At 39.5% G+C, this 27,257-nt stretch overlaps 1 protein-coding gene across 6 annotated transcripts in view; it reads left to right on the top strand.

Annotated features, from left to right (window-relative positions):
• The window catches only part of CSRNP3 (cysteine and serine rich nuclear protein 3), a 99,192-nt gene that overhangs the window by 31,316 nt on the left and 40,619 nt on the right, over positions 1–27,257 (top strand). For 4 of the 6 annotated variants that reach the window (XM_042443170.1, XM_042443180.1, XM_042443163.1 and 1 more), the window contains exon 2: positions 18,557–18,727. In XM_042443170.1, the coding sequence (XP_042299104.1) occupies positions 18,580–18,727 (148 nt within the window). In that variant the 5' untranslated portion in view covers positions 18,557–18,579. Of the gene's footprint in view, positions 1–5,882; positions 5,905–15,228; positions 15,286–18,556; positions 18,728–27,257 lie in introns of those variants that run through there. The other 2 variants (XM_042443157.1, XM_042443146.1) reach the window with 2 other exon arrangements.

Genomic DNA, 27,257 nt, shown 5'->3' with positions numbered 1-27,257 from the left:
TTGATTCATATTTATTTTTATGTATGTTTGACCAATCCTGATGAATTCACAGGTCAGGTATTCTCACTAAAGTTGGCTGACTATCAATAATCAGCAGTCTATTGGATAAAAATGTGAAGTGTAAGGATGATGATGATGATGATGATGATGATGATGATGATGATGATGATGATGATGATGATGATGATGATGATGATGATGATGATTTACATTGATATACCACTTTCCTCCAAGGAGCTGGGGATGGCAGATATGACTCTCCTCCTTCCTTCTTTATCCTCACACTAACCTTGTTAGATCTGTCAGGCTGAGAAAGAGTGATTGACCTAAGATCATGCATTGAGTTTCATAGTTCAGTGAAGACTAGAACTTACATCTTCCAAGGCTTAATACAATATCTTAACCACTGCAGTATTCTGGATCTGTGTAGTATGGTAGAGGAATCAAATTTCAGTTATGTTCCTTGTGGTCATGTAGGTATTCAGTAGTGGCCAGACATTTAAATAGTGAGTTATTTAGTCTTAGTGACCATGCATGCTGAGTCTTCTGCTAAAGGCACCAAGGCACCAAAACTGGAGGACTCTAACGCCAAAGGAATGTGCCAGTGAAAACATAATGGCAGTTACATGCATAATGTGAATTTTGTTGGTCTTAGATAATATTCTACTTTGGTTTCATTGAGACTATTCTAGATTAAGTATCTAACAAGGTGCTCAGAAAAATCTATGCTTTGGACTTCCTAACTTCACATTCTGGATAAATGGGCAAATATTATATTATGAACATAATAGAAGGTTTATTGCAGAATTTGAAAGAAAAATGTGAAAGCTAGAGATAGGGAGAAGGCTTGTTATTGGTGAGATTCTAGGCAAGATATCTCACCCTCTAACATGAGACTGAGATGTGACGTTTTGTTTGTTTGTTTGTTTGTTTTGTTTGTGCTTTCTGTAATTTGCACAAAATATACTTTATATGAAACTCCTGTGATCATGCAAAACCCGTTCCTGTTTTTGCTTTGTGAAGGCAATCTCTCACACATAGCAAGCACAAAAGGACAGACTGATGGATTTGAAACCTATCCAGTCCTACTACTTTTACTAGTCCTTGCAACAAAGAAAAGTTAGTGACGTTTTTCTTTATAAAAGAAATGTGCAAAAAAAATCTCAAAAACCTGCAACATCTTGCTGAGGCTGACAACAATGAATAATAATTTCATCTTGCAGCAAGGGGAATCCCCTCTTGTCCTACCTTGTCTCATTTTATGAATGGGGACAAAACAATTCAGGACTCACATTTCTAGGGAGGCATGGGGGAAGTAGAGGGAAGATGTTCTACCATGGCAGCTGGTGGCTTCCATGTCAATGAGGCAATGGATATGCTCCTTATCACAAGGTGCTGAATCTTATCTTCCCAGTAGTCTCAGAATCTTGTACAGTTTGTTAAAAGTTCAGACTAAAATATACAGCAGATTAATTGTCCCATTGACATGGAGACTACCAGATACCACTGATGAAGGTAGATTGAGAGTGACCTAGAAGGTCTGTAAGCAATTTGCAGAGCTCTGTCTTGGTAAATTATAAATTCTCTCTCTCTCTCTCTCTCTCTCTCTCTCTCACACACACACACACACACCTCAAAGTAACATGTTTATTCTTCAGCTGTTGCCTACAAATTTTCAAACTGTCTGTCCTTAGAATTCCTCTCCAATAAAGCTTAAAATTGAGATTACAGAGTGCTTTGTTGCATTGTGCCTGCAGACTATGAGTTTGAGATTGTGTGCCTTTAGGGTTTCCACTGTCATCTGAGCAGCATTTCAAAACCTACAACCAGCAGCACGGCAGGGGTCTGATGAACCTGGCACACTGGTCAGCTTGACATTGCCGGCCTCCATTTTAAAAAAGAAAAGAACTCCATTTTGGAGTCAGCAAAGCTACTTGTCTTGCTGAGTAAGTGCATTTCTTTGTCAATTACCCAGGCAACAAGATCTGGTTCTCTGCTCCCATCCATTCATCTTGTTTGATTAATGTTTAGCCAATAATTAGAGTTTCTTGAACGCTTTAGAGAACTTCCAAATTTTTGACTACTGTAGCCAAAGGCTCCACACTTAAAGGGGCATTTAATTCAAATCAGGCTTCATTGTCACAGGGGGTGGGAACTCCATCTTAGAATATGTTTCCCTGATTAGCTTTTGGGAGGTTCTGTCTTGTGTGGTTTGATAAGATGTGATCAGCTTCCACCAGAAGGAAGGTGCATTTTACCTGATCCTGAAGGGTTTGAGAAAGAGAGTGGTGTTAGTCACCCTTTTTTTTTGTACTCTTCTAATTAATTCTGCTTGATTACACGTTGACTTAAAATGGCTTTTAGGCTGGTGGTGGCATTGAACTATGCTCTCTTTGACCTGTAGAACGACTTTTAGAAAATAATTAACTGAAGCGTATATGGGTTTTCTCTCATTATAGAGTTGTCTTTTTTTAAATGGTGGTGGGGAGTATTGAGAGGTTGCATATAGAGGCTGGGGAATGCCTGAGGGACCTAGGGTTTGCAACTATCTTTTATATCATAATGTGACAAAGAAAGCTACTTTAAGTGAACTAAGAAAATTTCCCCCTGCTACATTTGGTATTTTACTTAAAAACAAAACCACTTATTCTGTCTTAACTTAATTCCGCTGGTGAACCCCAGCACCTGCCGCTGTGTTTAAGTTCTATATGCTTGTATTACGCAGATGTTTTGGTTTTATCTGAGAAACTGAATAAATCCCCAAGTGATTCTGAGATTGCCCATTTCCCTGTGCTAGTAATGGCAGGAAAAACTACCATCTTGGTGGAAAGTTGGATCTCTCTCTCTCTGTGTGTGTCTCTCTCACCATCTCCATCCAACCAATTCCCAGAACCCCAGATTCTGATGGCCCTACAAGATTCTCCTGGAGAAAAGAAGATTGCTCTGTAAATGCTTCACATTACTATGTTACTAAATTTATTAATTTTGTCACTGTGCAACTAACTACATTTGCCTGGCAGGTTATAGGGAGTAGTGTAACTCACAAACTCCATTGTTTTGTTTTTTAAATTGGCTCTCTACCACCTCCTCCAACCAGGTGTCTCTATGTCCTCCTTTCCAAGATATGTCTTACATTTCAACCTTTTGTCCAGGAATAATATCAAAATGTACTCCATTTTGAGCATGGCTAAGAAGCATGTGTGTGTGTGTGTGTGTGTGTGTGTGTGTGTGGTTTTCACCTTTATTTTGTAACATCCTACATTTTTCTTGAATGTACTACATTTTGCAGTACCTTGTCTTCTTTTGTGGTTTGACCTATGGTCACTCTGCCTCCAACCCCAGACCTTGAACTGAAATCTTCTCATGGTCTCTAAAGATAGTTGTCACTCAAGCTTCCTATGTTCTACTGCTAGGATTAATTTCAGCATTTGAAAATAGTGGCTGTGTGTATGGCCATATAGGAATATGAGAATGAGGGCTATTAAGGCATGAAAGATAATAAAATAATAAAAATTTTATTTATATACCGCCCTTCTAAATAACCAGGGCGGTGTACAACATTATAAAATACATACATATACAATACATTAAAAACAAATACATTAAAACATTCTAGCCAGCTTGCCACTGCTGATGGGGGGGGGGAGGCTAAGTGGGGCCTGTATCAGGGAATGCTGATTTAAACAAGAAGGTCCTATGGAAGGATATGCTGTTGCATCAGCTAGATGGATTTTGACTCTCAGCCAAGAATATTGTAAAGTAACATATTTTTTTAAAGGTATGAGTTTGCATGTATGTGTAAAACTGCTACTGTTTATTTCAACATTATGTTCAATTGCAAATAAAGCGGGCCCTCTACATTTATGGCTTTGACTTTTACAGATTTGATTATTCACTGATTTGATTAATGTGTTCTCGCTAGGAATGACTCTATCAGACGTTGACCACAAAGTCACACTAGAGGACCAGAGATTCCTATAGAGAACACTTCTCTAGGAATTTGTAGGTCCTCCAGCTCATTTCTAATTCAACATCTGCCAGATGTTGGCCATAGAGTTGTGATGGAGGACCTAGAGGTTCCTAGAGAGGTGTTCTCCCAGTTTAAAAAAAGAGAGAGTTTTTTATTTGCATTTTTTCACTTTCATGGGGGTCTTGTGTTCCTAACCCCAGCAAATGTGGAGGGCCCACTGTATTCACAAATCTGAATATTTGCAAATTTGTTTCACCACAGAAAAATCCCAAGGTGAATCCATAGCGTAGCCACCACTCATTTAATTAGCATATGGATAGCAAGCATTATAGATTTCAGCATGAGATATACAAGAGCTTGTTACCTATTTACAGTAAAAAAATATTAAATGTTTTTCAAGCATTACTCTATAAGAGTACCTCCAAAACGATCACAGAATTATATCACTAATTCTTGTAAAGATTTTGAGACGAAAATTTACATAAATCTTTTTTGGAAAAAGCTTATTTATTCTCAGATTTATAGAGAATTAGCCTATGAATAAATCTGCTATTTGAAAAGGAAGATGTCAGATATGTTTAAGCCAAAATGCAGGAACTCAGGAACATGAATAACACACAATTTTACTAATTAGTTTTGTTTCCTTTTTAATGTTCCCCTATTCTATTCTATTTATTTATTTATTTATTTATTGAATTTATGCTCTGCCTTTCTCCCAGGAGGGGGGACCCAAGGCATTGATTCTTCCATGTAATGTCATTGTCCATTCCAACCTGGAAGAATTCATCCTGAGAGAAGGATGACGCAAGGATAAATACATTTTTCTGTAGATGGTGATTCTCCTTTTCTTAAAAAAAAAAAAGGTACTTCTAATAACTAGACCTTGACATTTTAAGTACCCATCCCAAGGAAAGACCAGATGGCCAATTGTACTGAATGAAACAGGTGTAATCTCTTGTGGGATCAAGAAAGCTTTTTTGAAAGATGAATGGGTTTGCTGTTTGTCAGCTGTCAGTCTTTGTCTTTGTTTAGAACCAATTAGGGAGTTGAGACAAATGACATTTTAAGGATGCCACTTGAATGTTCTATATTCCTGTATGAGTGTCCCTTTTGTGTTATCCATTTAAAAATTCAGTACATTTCTTTTTTTTTTTAACAAAAAAGCTCAACTAGTGCTCCAGAGTATCAGTGAATGTAAACAGAACACAAAATAATGACTTTCTGTTAGTAATCATGCATATGCAGCTCATATAAATTGCCAGATTAAATTTAATCTAGTAGAAATAGCATGGCATTTGTTTTTGCTGACCCTCCTTGAAAATGGCTGCAGCATACTAATGATTGTTTTGATAATCTTCTCTTTGATTTTTTTTAAAGCCCTTTGACAATCATATTTTCCTTCTGGATTTTCATATTCATGCTATTCTTTATCACCTCCCTTTCTTCTGAATGTTTTCTTCTGTTTTTACATCTTTGTTTTTTGTTTTGTTTTTAAAGACAAGTATACCAAATAAACACAAAAGGTGGTATGTGTGTGAGAGACAGAGAGAGAGAGAGAGAGAGAGAAGCTCCCTTCTCATCTAGATAAACCTCTTAGGCTTGAGAAGTATGAAATCTCTGATTTTTGTCTGTAGACCATGGATAAGCAGATTCAGTATCCAGGATAAAAAAAAAAGATCACATGTTCAAATAAACATGGGGGTGTGAGTTCAGCTAGTTGCACAAGTCCATTAAAATTAGCATAAAGATTTAGATCTCTTTTGATGATGCAATTCTAGCACTGAGATTCTTCTGTAACTGCCATGGCAACATCCCATGGAATCCTATAATATGCAGTTTAGGGATGGGCATAGAAAATCCTAAACTGGGGGGCTCCTCTGGGGCCTCTGACCAAACTATCAATCCCAGGATTGCACAAGATGTTGCCATGACAGGTAAAATGCAATCATTGCGCTGTCAGTATATAGTGTGAAAGAGACCTTCATTTATTTGCACCTTTTAGACTAAACCAAACTTGATTGAAACAAGGAGGCTTCTAGCCCATTACTTCCACATGTTGTCACTTGGGAGTCCACCGGATCCCATTGGTGCATGAAACCAAGGAAGTTTTTGAAAGCGATAATGAAATTGAATTTGAATTCATATTTTTAAATGTATTTTCTCTCAAAATGTACACACTTTCCTCTCAAAACCCTCATTTTAAAAGTGCATCATTTGGTGAACAGTGTCCTAGAACATTCAGGAACTATAAAGGTCAACGGAGTAGTAAATACCAAGGTGCACTTTATCTCAGGGAGATGTAGATCAGATCAGTTCATATCAGATTTCTCAAAGAGCAATTTCTGTAAGCATCCTGGTCATGGGTAACATAGATCCTCTTGGTTTCAGTGTCACCTAATTGTGTCTATTATGGTCTGGTTCCAATCCAGGATTTCCTAGTGCTGGCAATGACTTCTGTGTATTGTGTTGCAAATAAGAGGGTTGTGCAGAAATATGGTGCCCATTCTTGATTTCATAAATATGGGCAAAAAGTAAAATACTGTATATATTCATGTGTAAATCTAGAAATTTTAGTCAAAAAACTGACCCCAAAAAACTGAGTTGATTTATCCATGAGTCAGTGTAAGAATTGTACTTTAACTTCAATAAAAAAGGAACCATCCCCTGGTGAAAGGCAAGAGTGTCATCTGTCCTGGAAGCACTGAAGCCTTTGTACTTTCTCATCCATCCAGCCTTTAGTTTGAGTAAAAAAAATAGTTATGCCTCCTGGAATTTTGTAAATGCTTTGGCATGGTTTTCCTTTGCTTCATCCTTTAGATCCTTTATTACATGCTTCTATGTTGTACCCTCGACTTATCCATGGGTCAGAACAAAATTACTAATTTTGGCCCTAAAACCTGCCCTTGATTTATATATGAGGTCTGCTTATAGTCGAGTATATATGATAACTTTACACCATTGTTAGTTATTTTAGGATGCATTGCTCCTATAAGATTCAATAGAGATTTTCTACTATAAGGCAATAATTTGTTTATTAATCTGTTTTAGTTCGCCCAACAGGACAATCTGGTGGCTCCTGGATCATTGTAAATCCCAACTCAGTCACATACTAATGCAAGAGCCATTCCTGCTGCCTTATCAAATGTGCTCTGCCAAAAGTGGTACTGCTTCAAAATTGGACTTCTCTTTTTCATTGAGACTATCTGATAAATGTTATCACCTATATTAAGGAGATCATGGGTATGAGTTTATAGGACCTAAGCAGAGCAGTGGAGGACAGAGGATCTTGGAGGTGTCTCATCCACGGGGTTGCCAGGGTCGACATCGACTCGAGGGCAGTTAACAACAACCAAATGCATATCCCCCCCAACTGCACACACTCCACCCCCCCCCAAAATTCCACATGACCATTTACTTCAGTTTGAATTCATATGTGTTACTATAATAATCTGCAGGTTATGTTGTAAATCAGTTTCCAATACTTGCCATTGCAACCTGGAATCCTATTGGGGATATACCTACACTATAGTTATAATACTACTTGTTCCAATCCCCACTTACTGGAAAGCATCCACTAGGATCAACAAGGGTCTGTTTCCCTGTCGATTGGGAAGCAGCTGGTTGACATTTCCATCCCCTCCCGCAAGTGATCTCGGATGTGACAGCCAGGACGAGAGTCCCTGTCACAATTCTCATGTGAGAATGGTTCATGTGAGAGAGGAGTGGAACTGTTAGCCAGCTGCTTCCTGATTGACAGGGGAACAGGCCCCTGTCAATCACAGTGGAGGACTTTCATGGTCCCTACATAGCTCTTAAACTATGCAGGGACCATGAATACAAAACAGTCATGACTGTATAACTCTAGGTTACATACTTCTAACAGCCCAAGAGGATTCTAGCCATTATTTATCTTTATTATTACTATTATTAACCTTTATTTATAAAGCGCTGTAAATTTACACAGCGCTGTACATACAATCTTTTTAATTGGACGGTTCCCTGCCCTCAGGCTTACAATCTAAAAAGACTCGACACAAAAGGAGAAGGGAGTGGTGGTGGGGAAGGGGCCTCTCTAGTAGGATAATATATATAAAATACATAGCAATATAGGAAATGATTCAATAGAACAGGCACCAAAAGAACATCAAATAGCAAGTGACAATTATGCAATGCCTGGGAACACTGTACTCTGTATATGTATGTATGATTTGTAAATTTATCTGTACTCTGTATATGTATGTATGATTTGTATGACTATATGAGAACTTGACACCTGTTGCAATGCAATGAATAGCAATGCATCTTTCCAGCAGGCAGAATGGGAAGAATATTATAGACCTCTTTCCAGCATGTGTGAAAGGGCTGTTGTGGCACCATTGCATATACCTGTAATACCTTTCTGCCTTTCCTGATGGTGTCTGTAGAACCGAGGTATACACAATTATAGTAGTGTTTCAGCAGCAGCAACAGCATTTTCATTCCCAAGGACAAAAGGTGTACCCTGGAGCTATTATAGACTTCTGTTGGAACAGGTAGCGCACTGGTGAAAACGGGGATGGGGTGGAGGAGGGTTGAGCCTGTGGATTCATCTGTACAAACCTTATGTTCTACTATGAGTTAGTTAATTGTGCATATTTAGAGATATTATTTGAAATATTTACCAGAAAATTTGTTGTTGCTTTAAATAACTGCTAAAATTTGAATTTTCCTTCTAAGTTTACAGATGTAAGAGGAAAGATTTTTGCTGCATGGGAACACATCATGTAGCCAGGAAGGAAGGCAGACAATAAAAGAATATTATAAGGGCCGACTTGTCCAGCACCAATTGATTCTTGCTAGAGGCACTGCTAATTTATACCTTTACCCTTGACTTGACTTTTAGTCTTCTTTTGTCTTCCTTCCTCCCAGTCTTCTCCATTCTCTAGCCTCCTACCTCCTTCCCACCAACATTCACATTTCTTCCCCAGCTTTGAAAGAACACATTTTGAAAGTCATTTCAGTCATGTTTGCAAAAAGGTTGCACTGGTCACTTACCAACACTTCAGTTACACTGTTTAGCCTTTGCTTGCCTCATCTAAATCTTTGGTTGGCTGATTCATTGGTTATTATTATTATTATTATTATTATTAACCTTTATTTATGAAGCGCTATAAATTTACACAGCGCTGTACATACAATCTTTTAGTTAGACGATTCCCTGCCCTCGGGCTTACAATCTAAAAAGACATGAACACAGAAGGAGAAGGGAGTAGTGGAGGGAAAGGGTAAGAGGTCCAGCAGTTCCTCTCTACCTCCAAGGCCTGGACCAAGGCAGAGGCTTCATAATGGATGGTTAATTGTTTTCCAGGGAAAATACATACTCTCAAGTAGGATAATACATATACAGTACATAGCAATACAGGAAATGGTTCAATAAACAGGCACCACAAGAACATCAAATAGTAAGCGACAATTATGCAATGCCTGGGAAGGCTTCTCTGAACAGGATGGTTTTCAACTCCGTTTTGAAGCTGGTTAAAGAAGTGATGGCTCTTGCTTTTGGGGGAAGAAGGTTCCAGGAGTGAGGGGCAGCGAGTGAAAAGGGGCGAATCCGGGATGGGGTAGAGGAAATCCTGGGCTGAGACAGCAGACCTTGACTACCAGAACGGAGGGCCCGAGTGGAAAGGTGAGGAGAAAGAAGGTCTGATAAGTAGGGAGGGGCCAGTCCATGGAGAGCTTTAAACGTGGACAGCAGGAGCTTATACTGAATGCGGAAAGGGAGGGGGAGCCAGTGAAGGGATGCCAACACAGGAGAGATGTGGTCAGAGCGGTGGGTGGAAGTGATAATGCGTGCAGCTGAATGTTGAACAGAGATTAAAGGACGGAGGTGAGAAAAAGGAAGCCCAGCCAGGAGGACATTACAGTAATCAAGTCGTGAGACCACTAGGGCATGGACCAGGATCTTGGCAGTAGAGGCGGAGAGATATGGTCGGATTTTGGCAATATTGTACAAAAAGAATCTACAAGCCTTGGCTGTGGTCTGGATCTGAGGGATACACGACAGAGAAGAGTCAAAGATAAAACCAAGACTGCGGGCTTGCTGGACTGGTTGAATGGAAATGTTGTCCACAGAGACAGAAAAGGAGTGTTGAAGGTTGGGCTTAGGAGGAAAGACAAGAAGCTCCGTCTTGGACATGTTGAGCTTCAAACGCCGATGGCACATCCACTGCGAGACAGCTGTGAGGCAGGACGAAACTTGCTGTTCAAGCCTTGGAGAAAGGTCAGGGGCGGAAAGATACAGCTGGGTGTCATCGGCATAGAGATGGTAGGAAAAGCCAAAAGAGCTGATGAGTTTTCCTAAGGACAGTGTGTAGAGAGAAAACAGAAGGGGACCCAGAACAGAGCCCTGGGGAACTCCAACAGATAAGGGAACAGGAGATGAAGTCTGACCTCCTGCAACTACTGCAAAAGATCTGCCAGTCAAGTAAGATCTAAACCAGTCGAGAACAGAGTTTGCAGTTCCTCAGTTATCATATACCAATTAAATATTTCTGGGTATAATCATGGTTTTAAGTTGTTTTAGTGTAACACATTTTAAAAACGATTTATCCCTCCTTTATCAAAATGTTTAGGAAATTAAGCTTTTGTACTGATTATATTTAAGGTATAGAAGTGCTTCTCAAACTATATGATATGATGAACCAGCTTTTTTCTCCCAGTATACTATATGTATGTCATATTATTACTGGGTATTTCTTGGAAACTCATCAGGCAATGGCAGCCAATGGAAATTGTGGAGCATTGTTTTGAGTAGCACTAATGTATATGAACTAAAGTATTCATCTTTTTTTTTTTTTTTTTTTTTTTTTTGGTGAAGATAAAAATGTAAAGGATAACAGTGCTAAGTACATTTTCAATCAATATTTCTGAGAATGTACATTTCATTAGGCATGAGCTTGTAAGAATCTCTTATGTGAATCTGTATTGTTATACTGCTGAAAGAATGATCAACTGCTAATGGCTGCTTTTAAGTTATGGTATCCTGGCCTTGGCATGGGAAGAATGTATTACTTGTATCTGCAGTTCTGGAATACAGCTGACAGCTGTGACCATTATACAAGCTTATCATTAGCCAACAAGAAGTTGTGTCATGGCGCATTTGTGCTATGATAATTTAAGATTAACCTTGCCCAGCCTTTGCCTTCCACCAATGTGGAATATGAGGAGCAGCCCTATATCTTACTCCAAAAGTATGAGTAGATATGACTTTCTGAGCTCTGTCTTTCTTTACCCTGCACCATGTCCTTCTTTATCCTACCCATCCCAGCTGGTTTTAATCAAAATATATTCATTGAAGGGTTAGAATATAAGGGTGCTCCCTGTTTCATCCATACATTAGGAGATGTAAATCAAATTGTTTCATTTTTTACTATTATATTGTTGCTAGGCAATGGAACATGAAGGCGAGGGAGAAGAAACAGGCTCACATAAATACCTGTCTTTATTAAAATGCAAATTTATCTTCTTCAGGAGCCACCTGAGAGAATAGTCCCCTTGGCTCTAGATTGTTCCTGAGTTTCTGAGGAATCTTCTCTTCTTGTCTTCTTGTAGTACACACAGTCTTCCTTCTTTGTTTCATACAGTGCTATGAGCTATATAGAACTTCTTTCTTCATAGTGCTGCTAGACCCATCCCTCTCCTCCCCATATGTTTGGAGGGATTGAGGCATAAAAGTGAGTCTTAGGCGCTGGATAGACGGGCCCTATGAGGCGCCATTGTGACATGCGAGGGGCGGTGCTTTCAGACGCCCCTCGCCCCTCGCACATGATGAGGGCGTCAAAATGGCGGCGCCCTGTACATACGGGCGCCGCCATTTTGACATGATGGACGCCTATCATCCGCACGTCTCGGCACCCCTGTGATGCCTCAAGTGCGCCATTGATGCCTTGCGGCGTCACAACCGCGCTGCAGAAAGTATCCCGCCTTAGTGGCCAGGTGGCATAATGGCTAAATGCCAGTACTGGAGCCACAACATAGTTCAGTCCCTGGGATCCAAGGTTGACTCAGCCTTCCATCCTTTTGTAGGTTGGTAAAGTGAGTACCCATCTTGTTGGGGGCAATTGGCTAACACATAGTAAATCACTTAGAGAATGCTTTGTTTACTGTTAAGTGGTATAGAAATGTAAATGCTACTGCTATTGCTAGTGGTTGTAATGCAGTATTTAAAATGCTTGTTACAGCAGCATAGGAAACTGCCTTACAGCAAGTCACCCATGGTACATCTAGACTGATGTTGTCAACTCTAACTGGCAGCAGTGGCCCTTTAGCAAGATTTTTTTCAGATTTACTTGGATATATTAGAGATTGATCCCCAAGACCGTCTGTGTGGAAAGCTTGTGCTATAGGATTGGTCTCTGTGGGTTACTGCAAGCTCCAATCTCCCATTCTGCTGCAGGGCACAGGGAGTCCCAGGGCCTGGGCCTGTGCAGAGGCACTGTGTTGCTGAATGATGGAGGCAGAGAAGGGGGTCTATGACGTGACTCTCTTGTCAGTGCAGTGGTGAAATTGCTCAGAGGTAAAGAGGCTGTCCTAGGTGCTGACCCCTACCCCTTAAACAAATTCAGCACCTTAGATAATGCCTTTAAAATTCAGCCTAAAACCTGGAGTTGATTCCCAGTCCCATTGACGTGGAAGCCACTAATGTCTATATAGTATGTTCCTTGTATAGCGTGGGATTCCTGGAAGTATTTGTCTATCCACTGTTAGAAACAGGATTTTAGAGATTAATCCTTAGTCTGGTACAGTAGGGATTTTTTTCCAATTATGTGTAAATGCTGAAGCCACATCTATCCCTAGAGGTCAGAGGTTGTGGAAAAGAATGGTAGTTATGTATATACTGCTACCACTCTGCAGAATTAATGCAGTTTGGCACTGGTTTAACTGTCATTTCTCCATCCTATGGAATCCTGGGATTTGTAGCTCCTGGGTCACCAGAACTCTCTGACAGAGGAGGCTTCCTACCTCACAAAATTACAGATCCTAGAGTTCCATAGCATTGAGCCATAACAACAAAAGTGGTGTCAAATGGTATTAATTCTACAATGTAGATGAAGCCACAGATGTACATACATGTAGACAACACTCTTCTGTGTGCTATCACTGTAACTTTTATGTTTTGCTAAGGAGAAAACAGTACTTAATTGTTTTTCACAACATGTTGTTTTGATAATCTTAAACTGTCTATAAATCTAAAATGCACCTTAATATTTCAGAGTCACATTTTAAATTTAAACCCACTGGGTTTTCGCTTCCGTGGATGTTCTTGATAATTAGAGAGGAGTAGATTTTTGAGCTGTTAACTTTTAAATTGCAAAATAGATTTTAAAATGTCAGTGCTTATGTGAGTGTATTTGGAAATCCCTGCCTGGGGGGATTCATCTTGCCTGCTTCTTATTAGCCAATTGACACATAGAGACATTGGAACCTTCTATTTACTAGAGTCAAACTACAGAATAATTTTAAAATAAAGGTGCAAAAGTAAAGCTGTTCTTATTCTGTTTTGCACCATTTATTTTCTTGTTCTTACCTTGGTTTGTCTACTTTGACTCATAGAATCAGTGGATTATAGAGAAAAAAAGAGAAAATATTTTTCATTAGTGCCTACTTCAGCTTCCTTTTAGCTGGGGACACTGTGGGTTCTGCCCAGAAAAAATACTCTTTTTTCTCTTTGGACTCCAGCACCCAGAATCATGCAGCCAGCATATCCAGTAGGTTTTCCATGCTTTGGTTCAGCCTCAGAATGGGATGGCCTGATGACCTCCAGTTTTCATGCCCTTCCACTCTTTTGATCCTCTGTAATGATTTTCAGACATACAGAGAGATACAAGATTTGAGTCTTTCAGGTTTTACTGTCAGTATTCTGTTTGAATATCATAAGAGAGTCTTGGTATTTATGGCCCAGTGTTGCTTAAAATTTCACGCTTCCGACCCACAGAGTGATATTTCTTCTCTGGCTAAACTGTACTGGGAATATTCCAATAACGTCTGTGCCATATGGCAATATATTTTGATATGGCATCTTCTCACACATTTGTTCAAGGTTGAGATCAAAGTCATGTTGGATCCAGACTGGAAAAAATGTGGATTGTATTGGGACAGATTGTCCCAGGTGGTCACTGATGGTTCCTCCTGTGTATCTAGACAGGAATCACTGTCTTCTACACTTTTATAGCCATGGAGACTTGAAGGTGCAGTAGTTAAATGCCCGTACTGCAGCCACTCGCTCATAAACCACAAGGTTGTGAGTTCAGTACCAGCCAAGGGCTCAGGGTTGACTCAGCCTGACATCCTTCCGAGGTGGCTAAAATGAGTACCCAGCTTATTGGGGGCAATTACCTTACATATTGTAAACTGCTTAGGGAGTGCTTAAGTACACTGATAAATGGTATAGAAATGTACTTGCTATTGCTATGGTTGGAGCAGAAGTTATTAGGGTTTACCCTGCCTTGTTCTGAGACAAAGCAGAAAGGGGGGGGGGGGCTTGTGAAAGGTGGGAAAAGAAAAGTGTCGTTGGTAGTGGAAGTTCCTAGGAAAGGGATGATATGGTATGGGAGGAATGTCATCTGGATTTTCATAAATCCGCTGAACAACTCTTGCTAAGAAATCCCCATCATAGGTTCGTCTTAGGGTCACCATAAGTCAGAAATGACTTGAAGGCAAACAATAACCGCAAACAAACAAATACCACAACCTTCAGCAACATATAGCCTCATCTTGATCTGCCCTTTGATAAAATCAAACTGGAGTTAAGTCAGGTTGACCCAGAATAGCCATCTGAAATATATGTTAGTGCATAAAAATACCATCCGAAAAGATGATGGCTTTTTGGCTTTTCTGTCCCAAGATCCATTAGAATGATGCAGAGTTTTAATTTTTATTATATTTCATTAATATACAACACACACATATAGATGATAGATAGATAGATAGATAATCTATATTATATATTATAATATTTATTGTTGTTGTCATTGTTGTTAATGACAGTGCAATTATTAAAAAATATACTATACTTTTTATTAACAAGACAGAAGACATTAATCCAACAAGAACAAGACATTAATCCAATTAATCCAATAATAATGAAGTGTGTGGGGAAAGTTCTACTTGAGAATGCATGATGGTCACCTAGGTTATATCCTCCATACATCATGCTGTGAAGTCATAATGTTGTCCAAAGTGGGTGGGGCTAGCTTTTCACTTACAACTTTCTGCCACAGGCCTTGCTCACAGCTTGCACAGAACATCATGAGCAGGACTACAAATGGATTATCAAGGTAAAGAAATGAAGTCCAGAATACCCAGATTTCTTGTGGTGTGCATGGAATATATGGTGCCATGTAGCAGCATAACTAACTGAATGAATGAATGATAAACTGGGTGTATTTCTGAGATAATAACTTTAAAACTGAGAAGATAGCAGAATCTTTCATATGGAGTAAAGTACATACTTTTGACAAAATTATTAATTTAACCCAAAAGACATTTGTATTGTTTTTTTTTTTAAAGCTGGGGGGGTGAAGCTTTGAATTCTTGATACTGTATATATACACTAGAGAGCCAGCGTCATGTTGTAGTTTGAGTGTTGGGATTTGGAGACTAGGGTTCAGTTCCCACTTAGCCATGAAACCCACTGGGTGACTTTGGACAAGTCACACGCTCTCAGCCTCAGAAGATAGCAATAGCAAGTACATTTCTATACCGCTTATCAGTGCACTTAAGTACACTCTAAGCAGCTTACAATGTGGAAGTTAATTGCCCTCAACAAGCTGGGTATTCATTTTAGTGACCTCGGAAGGTTGCAAGGCTGAGTTGGCCCTGAGCCCCTGGCTGGTACTGAACTCACAACCTTGTGGTTTGTGAGTAGTGGATGCAGTACAGGCATTTAACCACCGCACCACCAGGATGGTAATGGCAAACTCTCTCTGAGCAAACGTTGCCCCCTCCCCCCAAAAAACCATGATAAGGTTGCCATAAGTCAGAAATGACTTGAAGTCACACAACTTTCTCACACACACATTCACATGTACACAAACTCTTGAAAAGGCTGTTGTTCTGGCAAGGTCTCCATTTCTAAAAATGGATTGTTTCATTAAATTATTTAATAGCACAGTGAATTAATATTAACATTGTCCAGAACGGTAATTAACCTTCTCCAATTACTAACAGTAGCCACACACTCTTACTGTATACACAAAGAGACCAATCTAAGGTTTACTAAAATTGCTGGCTTTGATCCTAGGCTCCTGTGGTGAGAACTGTGCTCATGGAATGCCTCTACCAATGGAAGTGGAATTTGAAAAGCTGCCACCTGGCTGTATTTCCCCTCCTATATATTATGCTCCCACCCAAACATACACATACATTATAGTTCAAAAGTTGGAGTGGGCAAAGTATAGTCCTTCAGATGTTGGAATTCCTACCAACCCTAGTCAGCAGAGCCAAAAGCAAGGAATGTTGGGAGTTGTAGTCCCACCTATGGACTATTAGCTTACTCCTACCGTAAACTGACGTTTAAAACCAAATCTTAATTTTAACTCTGAAATTACATGTTCTATGAAATGGCAGTTGTCCTCTGCCTCATGGCTTTTCTACCATATCTCCTTTGTTAGTTTTGTTTAATATAACATCAAACACGAAGAAGGAGCCTACAGTGGTTGCTCACTGTTTTGTAACTTTCAACAAGTTCCTAGTTTAATATATTGAGTGAGCCAGACTCCGGAATAACTTTGTCTAGGAGGAAGGGAATAAATAAATATAGGACACATTCATATCATTGGCTTCTTTTAGTTCCCTTGCTTTAAGCCCTGTAGATTTCGGGAGCCTGACTTGCATCTTTAACCAGAAATGACATGATGGTGTGTGTTTGTAAGTGTCAACTAGACATTTCCTCACCTGTATCAGTAGTAATGTCTGTCACTGTCCTAGGTTTCATTGCCCCTCCTTGAATATTATGGGGCTTTGTTCTTCCTGCCAACCACCCCTCCTCCCTTCGGAGGTATATAAGGACCTTGGACGCTTTAGTTTTTAAGAATGTCACACAGGGAAACACAACTCTGTTTCTTCTAACTATAAGTCCTACTGTAAGTGTACAGACACACACTTTGTGTTCTAGAGAAGGCCTAGGATCACAATTCATTCTTCAAAATGTGGCCAATACTATATCAGGTTGGCTCCAGCAAATCACTCAAAATCTGGACTCTAGGTCACTCTAGGGAGATAAATTTCCATTAATAACCTCAAGCTACAATTTAGTATCAATTTCTAGTACATCATGGGGTTGCAGCTTGGGTAGGGTCCCCTAAGACTTCTGGTTCCTGGTAAAGTGTACCCTCCTTGTTCCACTCCCCACATGAGCCCTCTTCTCAGCCGTCTACATTCTGGCTCACAAGATTTATAGGAACCTGTAATGCATTTAGCCAAAAGAAGATATTACAAGACCTTTTTCAATCTCAGGTTACTGAGAGATCAGGTTTATACAAAGCTGAGTTTTGTGAACATTGAGTTTTGTGAACTGAGTTTTGTTAGCTCCATTATGATACAGGTTGAGTTTGCCTAATCTGGAATTTTGAAATCTGAAATATTTCAACAACTAAAACTTTTTTCATGGGTGGCTGAGATAGTGACACTTTTGCTTTCTGATGGTTCGCTGTACACAAACTTTGTTTCATGCACAAAATTGATGAACTATTGTATAAAATTGCCTTCAGGCTAAGTGTGTAAGATGTATATCAAACATAAATGAATTTTGTGTTTAAACGTGGGTCCCATCTCCAAAATATCTCATTAGGTACATATGTGCAAATACAGATATTCCAAAATAAAACTCAAAAATCCAAAACACTTCTGGACCTAAGCATTTCAAACAAGGGAGGCTCAACCTGTATACCGATATAGCCAGGCATAAAGGAACCGATATAGCCAGGCATAAAGGAACCCAGTAGGATTGTTGCGACTAACGTTTTTTGCAGCATGAGTGTTTGTATCAATACAGTAACAAAGGCTAACGGGGCCTTTGTTATTGTTTTTAGATTGTGTATTACTGATGTTTTATGTTTTTAACCTGTATTTGTTTGCACTTGTTGCATATTGTAAGCCGCCCTGATCTTTTTGGAAGGGCGGGATATAAATAAAGATTTTATTTATTTTATTATTATTACAGTAGACTTACTGAAACAGACTACCATGGATATCTCTTTGACTACTGATGCATACATATTTTGACTTTGATTTCCTTTCTTTCTAGAAGAAGTTATGTCATTTTCAGTTATGGTTTCAGTGCTTGGGTTTTCTTTCTGGCCACTTGGGCTATTTAACAATGATGTTTGGGTAGCGATAATTTCCTTAGGTACCCAAATATTAAAGTGTCTGTCTGTTCCTTTGTTTTCTGTGAAGCTTATTCATGACCAAGTGGGGTTTCTCTACTACTAGATAGATAGATACACACACACACATACATATCCATCTTGAAATGACTCTAAAGACCTTGATTGCCTGGTCTGCAGTCAAATGTTTCCTTGCTTCATTGCCCCTGTTTCTGTATTGCAGGTACATGTGACAGAGCTGCAGCTATGAGTGGAATTTTAAAGAGGAAGTTTGAGGAAGTTGACGGCTCTTCGCCCTGCTCTTCTGTGCGGGAATCGGATGATGATGTTTCTAGTAGTGAAAGCGCTGACAGTGGTGATAGTGTCAACCCATCCACTTCAAATCATTTTACCCGTAAGTATTACAGCCATAGAGTAGGGCACAGTTGAGAGTTATCAACAATTGCACTATGTGTTGGGTTCTTCCTTCTCCCTTTGTTCACTAAAATCACTGTTCAATACTGTTTAAACTTGATTATTTGTTCAAAAATAGACTTGTGTGGTGAATAATGGGAGAAGGGGGGTCATGAATGGCAACTCCATACATGATGTCATTTTTATGGAATTAGGTATGCTCTGTATCCCATTATGCAAAAACCTTTACTGTGCAACCAAATGTCTGCACCAGAATAAAATTGGTTTTGGTCTTTCAAGCAATACATGATCAGGGGCCAGGATATCATAAGAACGGTCTCCACTGTTCTGAACCTGATAGAGTATTCAGAAGAGCAACAAAGCCCATCCCCATGCCCCACCACTGTCAAATGTTTGGTGGGTAGACATAAGGATATTCCTTATAGAAATGCAAGGTAAAAATTATTGAAGTACAAATAATAAATAAATTGGAACTGCAAAAGTTGCTACGATACTGATGTTGCATATTCCAGCAGAAGCTTGTGCAATCCCTATGGTTTAGTTTACGGAGTGTGGAAACACTAAGGAAGGGGTTGTACTTATCCATCCATAATAAAGGGCTGAAAAGAAGAGCAGCTATGTTTGCCATGAAAAAGAACTGGGCCCATGTCACCCTGACTTATAGTTTTGAAGTTACTGAACAGCAAGATTTCTTCAAGCAGGTCCTGCACATGTACTTTCAGAGGCGCATGGGGCTTTGGGAGACTGGGTATGTGTGGGTTTCAGTATAAAATATATGGCTTTGGTGCTGTTAAATTTAAATTTGCAAACTGTTTAAATCACTGTGGCTGTGTTTGCAGAGTTCATAGTTTTTTGTGGGCTTTTCGGGCTATGTGGCTATGTTCTAAAAAGGTTTGCAGAGTTCATTTGTAATTGGCCCCATTAGAAGACAATGAAGTGGTATACTAGCTGTTGTATTGCTTATAAAGCTGGCTTATGGCAACATAGGCTGCATCCACACTGCAAAAATAATCCAGTTTGATACCACTTTAACTGTCATGGCTCCATCCTGTGGAATCATGGGAACTTCAGTTTGTTGTGACATTAGAACTCTCTGACAGAGAAGGCTAAACATCTCACAAAACTAAGATTCTCAGAATTCCATAGCACTGAGCCATGGCAGTTAAAGTGGCATCAAACTGGATTATTTCTGCAGTGCGAATGCAGCCCTAATTGCAATAATAATAATATAAGATCCATGTGGGAAGCGGACTGGTCTGTCTTGTACAATGAGCTGAATGTAGATGTAGACTTAGACATGTGCCACCGGGCTGTTGAAAGCACAGTTCTTGTCCTTTTCCTTCAAACTACAATCATTCCAGCTACCAGAAAATGCTACACAAAAGGTGTGGTGCTACTGCTACTGCTGAATGGGGTTAGCAGTGGTGGTGGAGGATGGAAAATGCCCTCAAATTGGATAGGAGCATTTTCAATGACCAAAGTTGTTCTGTCCATAAAATGCAGATCTTTATTCTCAACCCAGTGTCTCGTTGCTATTATAAGCTGTAGCTATTCAATTTTAAGAACATCAATATCCTCATGTATCTGTCTCAGAAAAATCTAAAAATGCCAAAAATAGGTCAGTCGCTTTCAGTCTTAGACTTCTATTGCAACTTTTGAAATCTGAGGTTGCTTCTTTCTTGTTGTTACAACAATTGAACAGTAAGAATTAATGGGCATATTGTAGTATAAAGCTATAAAAGATCCAGCCTTTATTCTGCAGTTCTGTTATTGGAGAGATATTGGAGAGAATGGAGGGAACTATAGTGGTGTAAAGAGAAAGAGAGAGGGGTATAGCCTATAACTTGGTGGTAAAGTACCTGTTTGGCATGCAGAAGCTCTCAGGTTCATTCTGGTAGCTGAGAAAGACTCCTGTTTGAAACTCTGGAGAAAGATGCTAGCAATGAATGTAGACCATGGGTGTGGAGGCGATGTCATGCTTCATGTCTACAAATGCCTTTATCCCTGACTATTGGCAGCGGTGGCTAGGGTGATGGGTATTTGACTCAAAAACATCTGAAACAGGTTCCCTGCCCTAGTCTTGACAGTACTGAGTTAGATGGATCAGTGACTTACTGATTTGGAACAAGCCAGCTCTGCGTCTTCCCTAAGGGGAGTGAGTGGTGGTGATGAAGAGATGTGGTGGATCCATGTGCAGAAGATGTCAGTGATCAGTGGGAGATTTCTGGTGCGAACCAGATCATAAAGCAGATCGTAAGGTCAATGTATTGGGAGGATCTATGGGGAAGTAAGAAGAAAGGAGAAATGCAAGTGGAACGAGTGTGATTATGGGATATGAGGAGCCTTCCATGAGAGTGAAAGGCATCTTTTTGGTATGGCTGTGAGGTTGTTAATTGGAGAAGAGCAAGAATAAAACTGAGATGCAGAGGAATCTTTGATGTAACATCTGGGCATAATGATTAGTTTTACCAGGTGTGCTAAAATTTTAATTTGAGTCTTTACTGCTTTTATGTGTTTTATATTCCATTTTGTTGGAAACACTGGAGATACATTTCTAAACAAAATACATAAATTCTGAACTACACAGCATCTTTGTATTATGCGGACAGAGATTATTGGTGGCTTTTCATGTAGCAGTTGTGGCATTTGACTTTACTAGTATAATGTATAGAAGAGCTTGGTGGGTTTTTATAAGCACGAAAGGTTTTTTTTGTTTTGTTTTGTTTTGTAAACACTAAGCACTATTTATGAGGGCAAGGGTATGTAGGATGAAGCCAAGAAAAATCATTGGTCCCTTTTTTACATTGCAGTGTACAGTTCAGAACAATACTACGGAAGGCAATACAGTATTGTCTACATCTTGAATAAACCTGCTTTTCACGCCAGCTATGTTTGCCGGTTGTACCGTGAAGTGGAATATTACATTCTGTTATTGTTTTTTAAATACATGTGCTATGTGAAACAAATTACACATTTCTTATGGATGAAAATAGAAAATGTAATGCTGCTCTGAACAGTTTGTGCTGTTGACAGCTACAAGATACAGCAATAGCTTTCCAGCCTGCCTGCCGTAGACAAATATTTGCTTATGGTGATATCAATATATTGTAGAGATGAACGTTTGCCTCAGAAGTAGCACAGTGCCCCCTTTCCTTATTTATATTATTGTTGCTGTTGTTGTATATGAACAGGTGGAGGGATACATGATGGCCATCATTGAGAACAGGGTTCATTTAACAACTTGCATTTCCCTAATAGAAATCGTTTTAAAGTAAATCATTCCATTCTTCATTGACTACTTATTTTCACACTCCCATTCATACTTCCTGTCTCTGTCTCTCACGCACGCACACACACTCAAACTACACAAATTCAAATTGCTAAGTAGCTATTCCCTCAATATAATTAAATATAGGTATTAATTGATCAGAAAGAAACCAAGTATTTTTTTCAAGAAGAAGGCATCATTTGCAAGTCTTATTAACACCTACCTCAACCCCTCTAATATATAGGAGATCATATTATACGTATATATGCTACACAGTATATCAGAACATGTCTAACGACAGGGAACTATGGAATTAAGAGTGCATCTTATGTTTATGTGATGGAGTCTTCCATAAATAAAGAAACCAAGTCAAACTGAGTTTGAATTAATATGCAAATATTAATATGTCACCTGAATGTATAAAAATGCAACATTGCATCGCCCTGCTGATCAACACAAGGCAAAAAACAATCAACTAAAAATGAACATAAAATGACACGGCCGGGCTTTCTCATCTTAAAAGCCGTGCATTGTGCGATTTGCATAAGGCAACATCTTCCAGGCTTGCAATTTGCTGCACCGCAAATAAATAAATAATCTCTCTTCTTTCCAAGTACAGTACTCTGGCTCTGTCAGGAAATAACCTTGGTGATGAGATGAAGGGAAGGGAGGCAGGGAGGAATTGGCACCCGGCCAGAAGCCTGCCTGCCGCTAAAGCAAAGCTGTTACTGCTACAGAAAAGGAACTTGAATGGGAGCCTCATCTGGTTATTAAACTAGACAGTGGAGAGATATTTTCCCTCTTGGGAAGTAGTTACAAACCTCAGGCACTGAAGCGATGTGAACACATGTGGCGAATGCATTTCAAAGCAGGCTGTGTCCTGAACTCGGAGGGGGAAATGTGCCCTGCATAAGTGAACTGCAGCGCCTGGACTCCCTGACCTAGTCCCTTTTATTTAATAAGACTTCTAGGCAATACCAAATGCCTTATGAATCTGGCTCACATTAATGCCTGTCCTTCTATGAAACCTACCTTGTGCAAATGGCAGAGTATATCCTTCTATAATAGGGCCCACTGAAAGGTAATTTTGACATCTGAGCATTTCTTTTTGACTAATGTAGTCAGCCCTCCATATCCACAGATTTTTTTATCCATGTATTCAAGCATCCACAGTATAAAAATATTTTAAATATATATACATTCCAAAAAGTAAAGCTTGATTTTGCCATTTTATACAAGGGACACTGCCATTGTATTTAATGAGACTTGAGCATCCATAAATTTTGGTATTCACAGGCGGGTCCTAGATCCAAACACTAGCAGATACCAAGGGCCCACTATAGTGCTATGTAATGTCTTTCTTGTCCACATAAGGCAAATGATGTGTGTGAGAGAGACAAAATGGCTACAGCACAACTCACTCAGTCACCAATTGATTCATTGTTAGATTTAATAGTCACTTCATGGAATGAATTCTCTAGCCAATGTTTTAAACCTATTAAAGCATATCTATCTTAATGATGATTGGATTGAACTACACAAAAAAGAAAAAGTGAAATGGGGACCCTTGTGCTCAGAGATCTGGTGAAAAACATTAGGTAGAATAATTTGATTAGATCTGTGGAGAGCAAATGTATTACCAGAGAATGTGCTTTAAGAGAATGGGCCAACTAACATAACAAAAGAGATATTTTGGGGGATGAAATCTGATTCACACTTGGTGTTCATCATTTGAGACTTGCACCATCAAGAGTTGACTTGCAAATGTGGGTTGGCCATCACAGATAAAATGCATTTATTTTATCGATTTATTAAAATATTTATATCCCACCTTTTATTTATGCTCATTTAACTCTTTAGGACTTCTGATTCATTATTTTTCCATGGAAAGAGAGAGGCAGGGATGGGATTTAGCTAATTTTTTTTCAGTTTCAAGCTCTAACTTTACCCAAAGCCTCAAACACTGTAATCCACAGGGCAAAAAAAAAAACAAGAGGGTGCGGGGTGTGGAAGACTTTCCCTACAGTTATCCAGATGCCTAGCCCTGTGTAAGCACTAGTCTTGTTCAGAGTGAGTGAGATCTCCAAAAGCATTGTTTTGTCCGAATGAAGTTCTGTTTATTCCAAGTTATTACTCATTTAAGTCATCAGTTCAACTTTTCCACAGATTCACCTGAATTTGATGTAAATCAGAAAATGAGCTGGCTTTCTCAAACCACCTAGGGTGCACCTACTCTGAAAAAAAAATGCAGTTTGACATCACCTTAAGTGCTGTAGCTCCATCGTAAGGAATCCTGGGATTTCTAGTTTTACAAGGCTGCACTTTGATGCAGATGTTGAGTAGCTTAGAAGAAAGATAGTCTTTCAGGACACCCTAGCACAATTGCCTCTGTGCTTAAGTATTATCCCTTAGGAACACTATCTAGAATTTGCTAGCCAAGTAGAATGAGAACCATTAAGTGTTTCCTGCCTCCATGCTGGACAACTGAAGAATTTCTTACTCAATGAAGTGAAATGGCTCCAGGAGAGATAATTGCCTCCTCTTCTTCGTTGTTCTTCTCAGAGGTACATGAGGACAACCAAGGCATTGAAACCTGGGCCAAAAACTGCAGTAAAAGGGAATTAGATAATTGGTTTTAGAACTCAGCCAACATTTACTGGAAGACATTTTTTTAAAAGAACATTTATAAGATATTTCTCATCCTTCCTGCATCACCAAAAATCTAGTTTGAAAATTTTCTCTTAATATTCTTAATGTATATATACCCATGTATAAGTTGAGGGCAGGTTTTGGAGTCAAAAGTATGAAAAATTCAAAGTACTGTATTAATTTTTACCATAGGGCATGTAACAAAGAATGTAAAGAATGAAACAAAGGAAAATGCTGCCAAAGAATTCACAAAATTCTGGCAGGCATAATTGCTTGTGCTCACTCTACAGGCTGGATGGATGAGACAGGAATTATGGTAAATGATGGCTTTTGTGCAGTTTATGAGGGGGAGGCAATCATATGCCTATGGGGATAAAGAAAAGTGCATATGACATAAAAAAGGATGTAAGAGTAAGAATTAAGTGTACAGCAGTGACTCTTATCAAAAAAGGAACCATCCCCTTCTCTGAGTAGATGGGAAAAGCAAGAGCTTAGTCCGTCCAGAGTGTACCGAAAAGAAGCACCAACCCCCTTAGTCTCTCAGTGCTCCTTTGAGGAGAAGTGCCAAAGAGCCACAGCCATATTTTCATGCCCAGCCATTCAAAAAGGACAGAAGTGGCGTCGTGGCAGAGATAGTAGAGGGGGTCGGTGCTCTTTTAGGTTTTCCTAGGATGGAATAAGCTCTTGCCTTTTGCCACTCTGCAGTGGCAAACCCCCTGTGAAGAACATCAAGGGGTAGCTGTGTTGGCCATATAGCAAATCCATTAACATCCAAACAATGATACCTTTATTGGGCCAACCCAAAAGCACAGTGACATGTTGCAAGCTTTCAAAGTCACACTGGCTTCTTCATCAGGCAAACAGGAGAAAGAAATTAAAGATGTTAGTCATTGGCCTGCATTTTCCGTTTCTGGTCTTAGTTCAGTTGGTAGGAAAGATTATCTACAGGCTGGCACCTCCTCCCCCTTTGGCCATGCAGTCACTGGTAAATTTTCAAAATCAAGAAAATGTAATGTCCATTTGCAATTCAAAGAAGATGTGAAAAAACTGCCAAGAAAACCCCATGATCGGTTGAACTTTGGGTCATCATACGACGGAAATAACCTGAAGGCACACAACAACAAAGAGACTAGTCACTGTAAATTGGAGTTGGCTTGAAGGCCCATAACAACAGCACCACTAACAAGGCTCAGTAGGAAGCTATCTTTCCCACCATGGTGCCCTCCAGATGAACTGTACTTTAACTCCCATCAGTCCATGCTGACATGGCCAGCTGTAGTTCAGAACATCTGCAGGACAGCAGGAGCCCTGTCAAATCCAATGACTCCTTTAGTTCAGAAATCTAGGCTTCAGTAGTAAAAGTTGTTGTTGTTGTTGTGTGCCTTCAAGTTGTTTCCAACTTATGGTGACCGTAAAATAAACCTATCATGGGATTTTCTTGGCAAGATTTGTTCAGAGGAGGTTTGCCATAGCTTTCCCTTGAGGCTGAGAGCATGTAAATAGCCCAAGGTCATTCAGTGTGTTTCATGGCCAAGCTGGGAATTGGTCCCCAGAGTCATAGTCCGACATTCAAACCACTATGCCACACTGGCACTCGTAATAAAACTCAGAAAACCTTTATTCAGAACTAGTGATGTACACCAGAGATGTTTTTTTTTGTCAGAACCAACCATCAAGCATTAGCAAAGCATGAAACCACACACAATTTCAAATTGTTGATGGACTATTTTCTCATTTGTACCTAAAGCAAAACAGCCTTATTCTTCTTGGTTCCTATAACCTCCTCCTTATGAAACCTGTCTGCGTTCCCAGGCAAATGACCTTAGGTAGTCTTAAGCCCAGCACAACTCCCTTCTCGCTACTCTTTCAGCACAAAAGAATGTGATCAACAATCCCTTGTAATAAACACCTAACTGCATGTCCCATCAATATTCCTCAGTATGGCATAATACATTGGCCCCAGCTACATCTCACAATATGGCATTAACACTTAAACCCATGGCAGGCAAGTTGCTTGATGCAGCTCCTGACAAGCCCATTCACACTACAAAATTAGAGCATTATTCTTCCACTTCAACTGCAATGGGGTCATCCTGTGGAATCATGGGGTTTGTAGTCTGGTCAGAGGCAGCAAAGGTGCTTCCTGGCTGAGGAGTCTAAATGCCTCTTCCCATAAAGAAAATGATGGCAGTTAAAATGGAATCATAGTGCTATAATTGTGTAATGTGAACAGGCCCCTGATAGGAGGCATCTACTCAAGTCATTTCCAATTTGAAGAACCTAGAGGAAGAACAACTCTTTTTAGTGTGGTATTAAGGTGTCAAGTGAGTTGTTACTTAGGATTTGCTTTTATTTAGTCATAATGTTAAAAGTTCATTAGTGTGACCCTCTTTACCTGGCTTTGCTTTCTAGGATAGTTGCGATTCAGCCCCTTCAGCAGGTTTTTAAATGATGCCTTGACCTGGATTGCCATGATTTATTACACTTGACAGTTCTATCTCATTATACTTGATGAATACTTTGTGGAAAATCCACAGAGTGGATGGAGAATGATGTTAATCCTTACTGCTATAATGTTGTGCATATATTTAAA

The sequence above is a fragment of the Sceloporus undulatus genome, chromosome 1, assembly GCF_019175285.1.
Source record: "Sceloporus undulatus isolate JIND9_A2432 ecotype Alabama chromosome 1, SceUnd_v1.1, whole genome shotgun sequence".
Classification (NCBI taxonomy): Eukaryota; Metazoa; Chordata; class Lepidosauria; order Squamata; family Phrynosomatidae; genus Sceloporus; species Sceloporus undulatus.
This window is presented reverse-complemented; position numbering and strand designations above follow the sequence as displayed.